A 14,184-nucleotide genomic window follows, 5' to 3' on the forward strand; every position below is an offset into this window, starting at 1 on the left:
ATTTATATAAGAATCCACCGACCCCTGAAGATTGGGAAAAAGTTGAGAAAATATGTGAACATTTGGAAGTGTTTAGTAAAACTACCCTTAGTTTTTCAGGAACAAATTACCCTACGGCCAATCTTTATTTTCCTAAAATTTGTGCTTTGAGAATTGCTATTTCTGGTTGGCTTTTATCTCCTCATGATTATGTAAGGAAAATGGCCGACATTATGTTACAAAAATATAACAAGTATTGGGCTAGTGTGAATGGCTTAATGGGAGTGGCAACAATACTAGATCCTAGATACAAAATGGCTCTTATTCGCTTTTATTTTGCAAAAATTTTTGATGAGCATGACTTTGAAATTGAGGTTCGTAGAATTAGTGATCTTCTACGAAGATTGGTTGATGAATATGGGTCTAAGATGGGTAAAACTCAAGGTAGTAGCAACCAACAAGATTTTGATTTGGGTAGTAGTAGCAAATCCAATGAAGAGACCTTTATGCAAGAATTTGCTGAATTTTTACAACAAGATAAGGACTCAAGTCATGATATATCAGATTTGGATAAGTATTTAGATGCTGCTAATGTGCCTCTAGTCCAAGATTTTGATATTCTTAACTGGTGGAAGACAAATGGAGGCACATATCCCATTCTTCAGCAAATAGCACGAGATATATTGAGCATTCCTGTTTCTACTGTTGCATCAGAGTCCGCATTTAGCACAAGTGGTCGGGTTCTTAATCCTTATCGTAGTCGGCTTTTACCGGAAGCTGTAGAAGCTTTGATGTGTACTCAAAATTGGATATGGGCTGCTTCTAAAAGTAAATAGCTAAAATAAAATTTTATTTGATTAATAATATTATTTATTTATTTATTTTAATTAATTCACATTGTATTTGCAGATTGTGGAGAATTTAAGGATGATGAATATGCTAAATTAGTGGGAGAATTAGAGGAAGGATTTGAAACATGTGATATCGATTCTGGAACAAGTGGACTTTGCACCGAATAATTCAAGGCCTAATGAATTTCTTGTTATGTATTTGAATATTTGTAGACTTGTAGTTATTTTTAATATTTGGACTTTGGACAATTTGGAGTTAGTGTTTTTTTTTTTAAAATGGTTATTTTTAAAATGGTTGATCTTGCAGTGGTTTTTGTTGGATTTGAGTTAATGGGATTTGTATGCACTGCTACTTTTTCATTAGTCTACTATGGAGTCTGCAGGGTTTCAGTTGACACTTGAAACTTGAAAGACAGTTGCTTTTCTCAATACTTAGTTGGCGGGTATGGGGCGGGGAATTGGCGGGGATGGGGCGGGGGTTTGGCGGGTATGGGGTGGGGGTTTGGCGGGTATGGGGCGGGGACGGGGATGGGGCGGGGGTGGTTTTAGAGTTGGACCCGCCGGGGCGGGGACGGGGATTATTTTCAAACCCGACATGGGGATGGGGATGGGGATGGGGATGAAAATGTGAGGCGGGGATGGGGATGGGAATGCCAAAATCCGCCCCGCCCCGCCCCGTTGACACCCCTAATTCATAGCATAGAGATTATACGTTGGAAGATTAAATTGTAAGGGAAACCAACATGTAGGAAAAGAGGTTGTAAAATTTCTTCAACCGCAGGTGGTAAGTGGTAACAATTGTGTTTTTTAAGAAACAGGTTTTTACTAACAGTCATATGGGGGCTGAAGTAATAAGATCTTAGCATGATACACCGTACTCTTGGACTGACAGATTACATTCAAAATGTTCAGATTAGCAATAATTAAAATCAAAAGATAAAATGATCCTCTTATATATGCAATAATTATTAATTCATAAATACTGCAACCTGCAGATTCTTGGATTGGGTTTTCCCTTATCCTCTTCCCTCCCCAACTTTGAGGAGTCCAAGAGCCTGGCCCACAAAGACTGAATTGTGTTGGCCCAAGCAGACGGTGCAGTGTTAGGTCCAACTGGGTAATTCATCTAACTTCAGCCCCAAAAAACTAAAAAAAAAATAGATAAATATATTAAACAATTTTTTACTGTACCTTGAGAGCACTCAGAGCCATTGCTCTGAATAACTTGTGGAGGTTCAACCCAGTCATAAGCCTTCACATGCAAGGATCCATACAGAAGTTTGCTGAAGACTGTCATTCCAGGATGATCATGCAGAGGAATGACTGCAGATGTCGGAAAGCAGAATATGCACATCTAGCATATTTATATTAGGATGTCAGCGCTTAGTGGAGACTGGACTGTCAGTACTAACACATTCATGCTAATGCAATGAATCCTGCATAATTAAGTTGAAGCACTACAACATAATGACAGCACAAAACTAGTCCGCAATGATTGGTAACTGGTAACATGAATTCATGACTAAATCTTTAAACAAATGAAGCACCACCTCAAATAATATATAGTAATAAGTTCTACAATTTGAACAGATGTAATGAATCACAGGAAAGATGAGTCAACTAGGCAGGTACAATAATTACATGTGAAGTTTTACACTTTGAACAGATGAACAAAAATAACTATGATTGAAATTTTATGTATTTGAACAAATAAACAAATATATATACATTTGAAGTTTTATGCATTTGAATTGTGAACTGCAACTTGAATGGAGTTCCAGGTTAAAGATGCATGAATAAGTTGATCGCACATGAGACATTGAAAGTAATACAGAAAAGGAGATATGGGCATATGGCCTTACTGTAGAGGTGTCAGACTCATGGATATCCAGATATGTTATAGGTTGGGCCCATCTAGGTGCTCGGTTGAATGGGTTCAGCAAAGAAAGACCATATCCTCGGTCATCATCTACATTCTCCTCTTTCAGACCAACATCAGCAGGAGTTACAGTGTCTGCAAAGGAGAATATTATCACAGATCACAATTTTAAAGCTAGATACCTTGTATTGTCTCCATGCTGCGAAAAAGAAGCCATCTGGCACACAATTAGCTTTACAAACATTTCTATAGCCTGTTTGTACACAAATAGTTAGATGATAAAAAATTTGTGTGAGTACAGCTAAACTAATTACTAGTATTTGCATCGAAATACTTAGGAAAACATAGCATTTCAATCCATACCCCATTATGTGGTCTGATTCTAGCTTAATGTTCAGTGTTCTGATATTAAAAAATGGGTCCACCCTGGTGATGTTCAACAAACTTTCCAATACAACTTTTTGCAAGCGGAAATCTGGATTTAATGATAACCTGTCAAATTTACACCTTTATTCAAAAAAATTTAAAGTTCTATATAAGACATTATTCTTTTTAGTGACAGAGATTGCAAAGCTGAATCGCTAGAACAAATAGTATTCTAGCCTTCTTACAATTGAAAAAATTAGGCATACATTCTAAGAGATCAATAACACAGGCTGTTTGGTATTTAAGTGAAATCTTGTGTGTTTGAGAGCTACATTTGTCAAGAGATATGAACTTAAATACAAAGAGCAGAGAGGCTAACGAAAATGCATAGCATACATTCTGATAGATTTGCAATACATATTGATAGATTTGCAATACATATTGATTGGTATTTTATGTAACGAATGCCTTGAGCAAACAGAAGGACTCGATCACATACACAAGAAGGAGCAGGACAGGGCAGGAGGAACTGTTAAGGGAAGGAGTAGTGGAGCAGTATCAAATTCAGTGAGCAGCCAAAGCAGGGCTGCTATGAAGGACTAGCAACATATCACATTGTGACAGCTGCAACTTTTTGCCTTTTGTCATTATCTTCTTTTAGCTGTTTATGTACATATAAAAAAGGGGAGGTAGGAACTTGCTTAGGTAGCTGGAATATTGTAGTCATTTGAGTGTAGAGAGTGGTGGCCTCAAGCCTCCTTGTAAGAAAGTTCTGGTCTTTTTCAATGAAATAGCTGCCTGCTTCCCTCAATCAGTTTATTTTCTTGCTTTCTTGAGAAATCTAGTTGTTTAGTTGCCCTAATTCGTTACATTTTAGTGAAACCTTGTGAATTGGAGACCCAGGTGGCCAGGTTTGCCAAGATCTGCCAGCATAAAACCGAAGTACCAAACAGTACTACAGCAGTACAGCAGAGTGGCTAAGAAAAGTTGAAAATTGCATAGACAGATTTGATTTTCCTAAATTTAGCAGTGGGGCACAAAGGTATAGTTGAACTCCATAATAAGTTGAAACAAGGGTCTCAGTTTTCAAAGTGGCCTTTTTATTTTTCTGTTAAAGTGTAAAGTGGTGTTTACCTGAATGATGCCAGTTAGAAAGTATATACTTACATGTTACATCTTACATCCAATAAACCACCAATCAATTAATTCAAAGACAAAAGAAACATGCTGGTATCATATCCTTGTGCAAGCTAGCAATCTTCAAACTAAGCAAGTATCAACTTATGATTCTAGGTCCATAACATGATATTCCAGTACATAAATTATTAAACTGTTCTTTTTAGTTTTTACAATTCATCTGTGCAACTAAAGAGATTGTAAGTGCAAGAGCAAAAGGGATGTACAAGTTATTTCAGCTGGGAAATGCAAGTGACTCAGTAGACAGAAGAGAAGTTAAATTTCTGTAGCGGCATAAATGGAAGAAAAGAACCAGCTGGGAAATGCAAGTGACTCAGTAGTCAGAAGAGAAGTTAAATTTCTTTAGCGGCATAAATGGAAGAAAAGAACCAGTAAATTTTGCATTCGCACTTCATTTATTACTTATTAGTTGCTGTGAAGCTCTAATGTCAAGTATTCATAGCGCTAGCAACATGTTATTCTTGATTTCAGGGAAAATCAAAATAAATTTATTCTTTTGAGGCCAATAAGCATTTCCTTCTATTCTCCAAGATAAGCAACAGGAAGCAATTCTTTAGACAAGTTGTTAGATACATAATTAGTTGTAACCAAATTAAAAACAATTCAACCTAAGCCTGCTCATGGCTTCTGCATAATCTATGATGTTTAGGTACTTTTGGGTTTGCTTCTATAAAGGGAATTAGGAAAAACAAAGAGGGGAGGAAGGGGAGGAAGCAGAGACTATAACATATCTTATGGTCAAAGGATTACCCTCAAATGCCCAAAATACTCCCCTTCACATCTAAGAATGAGAAACCATATAGCTCTTGATGACCAAATAAACTTGATTTACACTTTCCCTCAAAATTCGAAGTATATACATAAAAAAGGGTAATAATATATAGGGCTACATATAAACGCTAAATGAATTTTTTTAAATAGTATACAGTTGAGAATTCATGGTGTAATTAATGTTTATTTATTCTTAATATTAACTTTTATATCTTCTTATATATAACCCTAAGGACTATGTTTATCATTTTTTATAAAAAGTTATACAGAATATTGTTGATTTACATCCTATATGGCAATTAGAAACTGTTACGATACAGTTCATTCTAATAGCAAACTTCACTAGTGGTTTGAAAATTGAATCTAAAAGTTTATTCAAAAATTTTAAAGATGAAAAAAATGGCACACCAAAGCATGAGCATTCTCAATGACTCATTTTTCCCCATTTAAATTATATAGTAAGGCTATCAATTTTATAAGATCATGAAATGATACTCACCCATCAACACAAAGTGTCCCCAATTAAAAAAACTTGTATTAAAAAAATAAAATCTTATCCAAAAAATTCTTGATTATCTTACTCATTCAAGTGTTAGTAATCTTAGTATATAATAGATTAGATTAGACAAAGTAAACTTTAGTACTATTAATAAAATATAAACACTCAAGAGTTAGTATAAAAACTCTCTTCAAAGAAATAGAGAGCAGAACTGCTTAAAACTTAAAATATATATATATATATATATATATATATATATAAACAAAAACCCAACCCTTGCACACCCACGATTTCAACCCCATTCTTTGTTCCTCACCAGCTTCTGGGTTCTCCTTTTGGCATTTCCCCTACCCTTTCCATCTCTTCCAACTCCAACAGTCCAACCCCTCCAGACTCCAACCTCCTTAAGATGTCTATTACCCAATTGCTCATAAATCTAACAATTAGTTGGTGGAAACAATCCAAGTGCCTCCAGTTCTTATGTCTTTCTTTCACTTCTTCCTTTTATTGATCTCAATCACAATCAGTTATTATAGATAGCATCAGCAATCTGCCCTTAAGTCCGAATGGTAAACAAAAATAATTCTCTTAAACAAAACAAGTTTCTCAAGTTTGAAGGTTCATTTCTTTTTCCAAAGAAAATTGTGAGCAAAGTGTATTTTGAATATTAAATAGTAGCTGCAGTTTCTTCCGACTCTAGGGCATCTACATTAATTTCCAGCAAAGTCTCCAACCTGCAGATTCAGATGAGGTGGGAAAAGCTTCAAAATGTGAAAATGAGGAAAAGAGTTGCAGGACATGAACATGGGCATGGGAATCTAACTTCGTGGTCCAACACAAACGCTTGAATGGAGATGAGCATCTTCCCTTTATGCGTGACGATAATAAAAGTAAAGTATCGATTTCAGATCTAGGAGAGGAAGATATGGAAAGATATAGCAGTATAGCACTTGATAAGTCACTATTCCACTATATTCCTCAAGTCTCAATAAAACTGTCCTATCCAGTACCCATAGTCTTATTCAAGATAATGAGTACAAGCCTTCTAACGTGATAGAGACAAAGAGCATAACAGCTATATTGTTGCTTTCCAAACACTATAAATACATAATGAAGGAATGTAAAGGATAGAATTGAAGGATATTTCTCCAATATCATTATTAATTTACGTCTCTAAAGAACCGTTAGTTCTAGGTAGTGGATTGAACCACCTATCTTTCACATAGAGCAGAAACTTGCAGGATAGATGTGACATATTTGAATATCCTCTAGTTACACTAAGATGTACAACACCTCTTTATTGGTACACCACCATCACTTTAGAAATAAATGCACTATACCAATATTGCCAAAAGCAGATGATCACTCAAACATCTGCCACAAAAGAGTCAATATCTAGTCCATAACATCCAAAAATGCCACTCCATTTTAACTTCGAATTTGGGAAGAATGGCAAGGAACCTAATTTTGAAGGGGAATTTCCTCTTTCAGCAACTGTAATTCTCTTTACAAACAAGAGCAAATCAGACACAAATACACAATAAAATATCATTCTTTTATCACACATTTAACTACCTCCCTTTCCCTTCCATTCCCTTCCTCCCCCTTCCTCATTCTTGGAGTGTAAAAGAAAAACAAAAGACTGCAAAAAAGTAATAATATGTAGCCTTCCATGCTATCCTCATCCCCATTCACAAATCGAGAGGCCTTATCAACATGCTATACATAAATCCACTACTATCCACAAAATTTGCTAAGCATTTGTAGAAAGACTTGCTTGCTTGAACGCCTTAGTCCCATAAGTGGGGTCAGCTGCATGAACCACCACGAGGACTTCCCAGAAGGTCACCCATCCTAGTACTACTCTCAATCATTTGTAGAAAGACTATTACTTGTATTTATTTAACAGCATACCATCAAAATTTCCAATCAGCAACTACAAATTACCTAATAATCAGCAATACCCACACGCAGAAAACAGAATTTCACTGAACATTATTTCCAATAAACATCCAATTCTAAAACAAATGAACGTTATATCCAACAAAGATCCAATTCTAAAAATAAATAAAAATAAAAAATAAAAAAAAACTTTACATCCAATCCTCAAAAATTCGCAAAAATAATTCCGCATACTGTAAACTATACAACAGATTCTCACATAATTAGATATACCCACATGCAAAAGCTAGAATTCATCAACAAAACATCCCATAAACATCCAATTCTCAAAAAATCAAAACAAGAATTCAGCATATTATACTACCTCCAATGTAATTAGTGAAAACCCATTTGCAAAATCAATCTAAAATTGATTTCATAAAAGCAGAAGAAACATTAAAAGGCAAAAATCAAAATGTAAAAAGAAAGGGAAAATGGAAAAATACCCAGAAGAGAAGAGAGCTTCTGGACGACATGAGAAGAAGGTGGAGGAGGTATTGTAGTCAGCGAAAATGTCTTCTTGCAAAAATCGTAAATTGTTTGAATTTTGGAGGTTTTGTTAGCCATATCCACTCTCTTGTTTATTGGAGATCCTTATACGAAATGTGTTTATTGTTCTTCTTCCTCTATCTTATGTTGTTGCGCTGTGAAACTCATTCTTACAAGTAAAAATAGGAGCTTTTTCTTTTCTATTTTTCGACTTTTCTTGGCTGAGTTGCGCAAATTTTGTGGGCTCTATTTGTGTTTTGTTGACTGCAATAGGTTTTTTTTTTTGTAATTTTTTTTTTATTTATATAGATAAGGGGAAAATACATTCAGATGCCCTCTTCTCGAGGGCTAATGGACTATACGTAGAGGTGTTAAAATCTGATATGATCTAATCTGATCGATCCTTTTTGAAATTGATTCGAAAAATATATTATTCAGATTTCGACTCGTAATGACACGTTAATTTAGCATGATTTAAGTTTGAAATTAAACCAGACTTAACCTCATCGAACCCGACTCAAACTATACCTAACTAGTCACTACTCACTGGTAAGAATCGAGAGGAGTTGCAGGCTATTACAAGGCTCAACATATATTCAACTAGTTACTAGATGGACTACATTTGTTATCTAATCTGCCACCCTATTAGCTTCCCTATGCATGTGGTGAATCTTCCATTTGTCAAAGTAGCGGAGAGTACTTAAGATTGCTTATGCTCATATGCTGTATTTTACACGTTGTTATCCTAATATTGTTGACTGAGTTAATCACTATGAGGTTATCTCCCTCGATATGAATACGTTTGATTTCTTATTGCACTGCAATAAGGATCCCCTTTAGGAGCCCTAGCTTTCGCAAAAAAAGTTAATTGGTGTAGTACCAAGGTTGAAAATACGAGAGAAAATGACTTGAGATTGAAAGCCGCGAAGGATTATGCCAGCTACTGTAGAGATCCCTTTTTTGGAGTCATATTAAATTTGAGTTTAATGGTTTCATGACAACGAGGGGCTTAATTAACAAGATAATGTAAAATTTACATTGTACAGCAGGGTGTACCATGAGATGAAAATTAAGGTTGAGCAAAACTATCTGATAATCCGAAAATATGAAATTCCGATCCGCATCCGATCCGAAAATTTACGATAACTGATCAGAAAATATTTTCGGATCGGATGTCCGATCCGAAAGTTTCGGATATCGGATCGGATATCGGATATCGAAAATTTCGATTTCGGATATCCGGATATCCGAAAAAATAAGTCGGATATCAGATATCCGATCCGAAATCCGAAAAAAGACACTTTTTTTTACTATTTTATGTTATGAAATTAAAGAGAAGAAAAATAAGAGAGTGAATAGATCTATATTCTTCTTATTCAGTGATGTAGGAGTACATATATATGTGTGTGTGTGTGTGTGTGTGTGTGTGTGTGAAACAATTAGGGTTTCCTTGTAGAATAATAAACATAGTATATCTAGAATATCCTAGATTTATCAGAAGGGAATGGGCATCCACTAAATACATATATTATATAACACTCCCCCTTGGATGACCATTATCGAATTGTGTGCCTCGTTAAAACCTTACTAGGAAAAACCCGAAGGGATAAAAACCTAGTGAAGGAAAAAGAGTACAACACTATCGTAATACGCCTTGACATGCTGCCTCGTTAAAAACCTTACCAGGGAAACCCAATGTGGGACAAAACCATGGTTAAGGGAAAAAGAGTGCAGCGCGTATTTTCTCCTCCTGATGAATGCATAACTTGAGATCTTCCAATGTTGTGAATCCAATGCCTTAGTAACTTCACACTTGTAGCTGAATAACATTCCTTGATAGTTCATCCTCCCTGACCAAACTTGAATCTTCACTGTAAAGCATCTTCATTTATCCATACTTGTGAGAACAATACCTATGTTGCGTTTACCACTATCTTATATGACATTTTTGTTTCAAGTTTTCTTACCATCAAAATTATGCCTACTCATGGAGGTCATAGAAGTAGTAATTGATAATCAAATATTGATAATAATTTATGGCAACTTGTGATATCTTGATATCATTATCTAAGCTTATATGAATTAGTAATAATATAATATAAGTATTATTATATACTTTACTCATGGTTCTTCTGGACCATAATAAGATTATCCTTACTGCAATATAGCTCACTACTATTCTTCTGTAGACATTTTGCATTTTATACGGGAGTTTTCTAATGAATATAAGAATCGATTAACTCTCACTTGGTTCATGTTGATATTTCAATAACTTAGTCACCAATACTCTCCATGAGTTTGATAACAATATCAACATTGTCATTTTTCAGAATATGGAATTTGAAGGGCTAGATATTTGAATACGTTGTATATAAGTTCTGCGGGAACTTTTCATGCATGATTCATAACGTGCTATTGGATCGTCATCATATAAACTTTCATCACAATTATAAGCCCATCAGGGTATAAGTTTCTTCTTGTAAATCTTCATCATAATTATAAACTCGTCATACCACAAACATTCACATATAACACAATTGTTGTTGTATAGAGCTATTACTAATGCATGCAATATGAGAAGTTAGAATTCATGATAAAACATTAAACAAAATATATATGTAATGAGTAATGCATCAAACTACATCCTATACATACATGAGTAATTCATAAATTTAAAACTCAAACATGCATATAAATAAAAGACTCAAAAATGCAAACGATGTACAGTGTGGATTTCAAAAATCTATTAATTGGACTACTAGTCCATGATAAACTTTTGATCATTAGCATTCATATTTCATTGGACTTCTTGTCCATGATAAGCTTTTGATTTATTATCTTAGTTTCATGTCGACATCAAAATGGACATATATTTCTGATCCCTTATGCACAAGTCCATTCCTTCTGCATATGCATATTATATATGGGTTCCATCATATACCGCTATCATCATATAATTCCTCAAGGTACAATTTTAATTTGCATGCTATTTTGACAATGATATCTGAATACATTTCTCATTGGTACCATCATAACTTTTCTTACATCATAGGCCATCTATTGTAATAATTCAGATATATATACCACTTTTGGGATATTTCATACACTATGATATTTATATACTTGTACAATATTAAAAGTGTTAACTGCACTATCTTGCCACATATCATATCTTTATTTTGGAATCGATCATACAACCCACACTTCAGGCGTAGTGATTTAAGTATAATTGGCAAGATTTTATCTCAATGTATACACATAATATGACCAAAATGTATCTTCAACGATATGCAACATGAGTCATAACTGAATACAAATCAAATCATAAATGTACAACATATCTTGACAATATATAAACAAAAGTTGGCATATAACTTTTCAAACTACCATTATAGGGATCATCAAATTCTTTTCGATTTTCCAACTTTTGCTGATTCTTCTCCTCCTAAGTTGGTAAAATATCTTATTTATAAGGGCATTTAATTCTATACCAACTTAGTATATAAATTTCATGTGCAACAAATCTCATCTTTCAGGATTAATCATATTCAACAAATTTCTTTCTCTTCTGGAGAATAATGAAATTGTGTTCTCTTCTAATATTAATAGGGAGTCATAAATTGTGCAGTTGTCTATTTTCTTATTCTATTTCTTATGTGCTGACATAAAATAGCCCCAATCAAGAATAATGAAATCAGCTGTATGTAAAACCACTGTATAGTGATCTCCTGGATCTTTGAAGACTTAAATAGTGTACTTAGTGAGCTTCTAGTCATCTAATACTTGACAATAATATATAAGTTATTTTGGTGAACTTCTGGTCACCTATTACTCTTTCGTATATATAAAAATCAAAACCTATTAACTCTTGAAATTTTCTTTTAACACAAACTATTAAAAATCACAATCCAAATATAGCTCAATCTCAATGTTATGTCTTACCATTCAATTTATTTCATATATTTAACATGAGAGAGCGTCAGCACATTATTTCTTTCATATCAAATGAAACTTCAGGTTTCCATAACAGGAATTTATTAAACCCCGGATGACCTAATTTTTAATTATCACATCCAATCACTTTTCTTTTAGTATTTAAATTATGGTTAGTTTTATAATATTGGTAATCACCTTATTAGAAATACTTTATGCATGGAAATGAGTATGATGTGATATAAGTACACCAATTCATGTGTTTCTTTCTACAATTGGCAAGACAATTAATTAATACTCAATTAATTGTAATCTTGAACATGCTAATCTTGTTGGAAAACATTTTATACTCTTCTGGAGTACTTTATATAATCATAACATATTTTAATGTACTAGAAATGATCTCTTCAGGAAATCCATCAAAATGTGTCATTTTCTCAAATTTGTCATTGTCAATTATTGCTCCTTTCCTCTTCTAAGGATTCTTATCATTGTAACCCTTTGGATTACCACACTTCAGGCGTGCTAGTTTCAATAGCAACTGATCTTGTCCTTCTAGGACATCAACTTAATATGTACATTTATAGCTAGTATATAGTTAATGACATTTATTCATATCCATCTTCAAAATGGTATCATTCTAAATATTTGATTATCATGTGCGTGGCCACCTCTATTAAATAATTTATTGATATTTATGCTAGTGTATGCACCAACCTGACCATCAACATATTTAATTATTTATGTGCAAGGATTACATAAAAATAATGGAATAAATACTATCTCCCTAATCCTTGCATATGGGGGTATAAAAATAGTCCAACAATCTTTAAATCCCTTGCTCCTTTTAAGCCATAAATTTTTTGCAATGCATGTATCAAACAAAGCAAAGTTATTTTTTTTTTCTTTTGCCCAATTATATTAATCTTTATATAGAAAATTCTCAAAATTAAAGTATGGGCATAATGAATACAATTTTTTTTTTCAACTAAGTTGCTCAAAATGTCATCTTTAAATTCTTGAACTCGTAACACTATTTCTTGCTCAAATAGATAATATATTATCATGTTTGCAGTTCTAATGACTTCTCCATTATATATGATCAATAAAACATCATGCAAACGTGTTTGCTATCTTTTCAGTCATACAAATTCTTGTTCACTTCTGAAAGTGAGTTAATCTAGTATCATCAGTTCTCACCCAAAGTTTGGTATCTAGAATACTATTCAAAATTATCTGTATATAAATTCATTCTTATACAGTATAAACTATTAGAAATTTCTAAATCATATACGTACCTTCATTTTTCTTCAATTATTATTTATGACCCTTTATAAATTTAAGGAACTTCAGATATGAGTATTTCATGTTCAATCTACTCATCATCATTCATATAATTCAACTTAATGCAGGCATAGAGTATCATATATATAATCGAATCCTATCGCACATTAATCAATATTTCAACAATGAAATCGTGTCAGTATTAAACAAAATTTGAAACTTAGTCCCAAAAATGGAGGGGGTATACAATTATAGAGTATTAGTTACTAGTAGTACAATACTTGACTTGACCATTTCATAGAAATTATATTTATCTCATGTAATAGACATTATTGTCATCACAAACAATACTAATTCATCAATCAACTGCTTTCCCATCTAATTAATAAAATAAATGAATTGTCCTCAAATTCAAAATTACTTTGAATTTCTTTAGCAATGAACTTAATACACTAATATAGTAATATACCAAACACATGAAACATACCTTGAGAAATTTATAATATTATAAATGAGGAATTAGAAATTAGCTTAGATAAATATATTCATAATTTATAAACTATCATGAGTAATTAATAACCTTAGATTATTAATAGTAACATATCACATTCACAAAAAATATCATGCGATAAAGCTAATCAAGTCTGGTAGCAATCAGTGGGCATAATCATGAAATAAAAACAATGATTATAATAGCATAATTCATTTAACCTTTTATAAAACCAAATACAAGGTAAACAATAAGAAGCAACCAAACCTGTCCAAGTTAAAACTAAGATTATTCTTAAGTCAACCAAAACCAATGAAATAACTAATCCAACCAAATGCAATTCTAATACTTTGTAACATAGTTTATCACACGGCTTAACAACCATTTTCTCCGGATCACACCTTCCTGATATTCACATACTCTATCAACATCAAAGGGAACAAGGCACACAACAAAAATTGCTATCTTCAATTCAATACTCCGTATGAGCTAGTGGGTACTAAAG

General features: G+C 33.3%; 1 protein-coding gene across 1 annotated transcript; it reads right to left on the reverse strand.

Moving 5' to 3' along the window:
• Window positions 1-1,660: 1,660 nt before the first annotated feature.
• On the reverse strand, window positions 1,661-8,546 carry LOC110726441 (plant cysteine oxidase 3-like). Its single transcript, XM_021905920.1, has 4 exons — window positions 7,930-8,546; window positions 2,693-2,844; window positions 2,022-2,184; window positions 1,661-1,943 (listed from the first exon to the last, which is right to left on the reverse strand). Exons 1-4 carry the CDS (start codon window positions 8,048-8,050, stop codon window positions 1,804-1,806), a joined length of 576 nt encoding a protein of 191 aa, XP_021761612.1. The 5' UTR covers window positions 8,051-8,546; the 3' UTR covers window positions 1,661-1,803.
• Between the last annotated feature and the right edge of the window lie 5,638 nt (window positions 8,547-14,184).

The sequence above is a fragment of the Chenopodium quinoa genome, unplaced genomic scaffold (genome assembly GCF_001683475.1).
Source record: "Chenopodium quinoa cultivar QQ74 unplaced genomic scaffold, ASM168347v1, whole genome shotgun sequence".
Taxonomy (NCBI): domain Eukaryota; kingdom Viridiplantae; phylum Streptophyta; class Magnoliopsida; order Caryophyllales; family Amaranthaceae; genus Chenopodium; species Chenopodium quinoa.

Bases quoted from the DNA above. Each gene is read 5' to 3' on its own strand.
- LOC110726441 (XM_021905920.1), bottom strand. From the start codon at position 8,050: ATGGCTAACAAAACCTCCAAAATTCAAACAATTTACGATTTTTGCAAG. The intron at 2,845-7,929 runs GTATTTTTCCAT...TCTCCTTTGCAG, and splicing joins GAAGCTCTCTTCTCTTCTGG to ACACTGTAACTCCTGCTGAT. The intron at 2,185-2,692 runs GTAAGGCCATAT...TAAATATGCTAG, and splicing joins ATGAGTCTGACACCTCTACA to ATGTGCATATTCTGCTTTCC.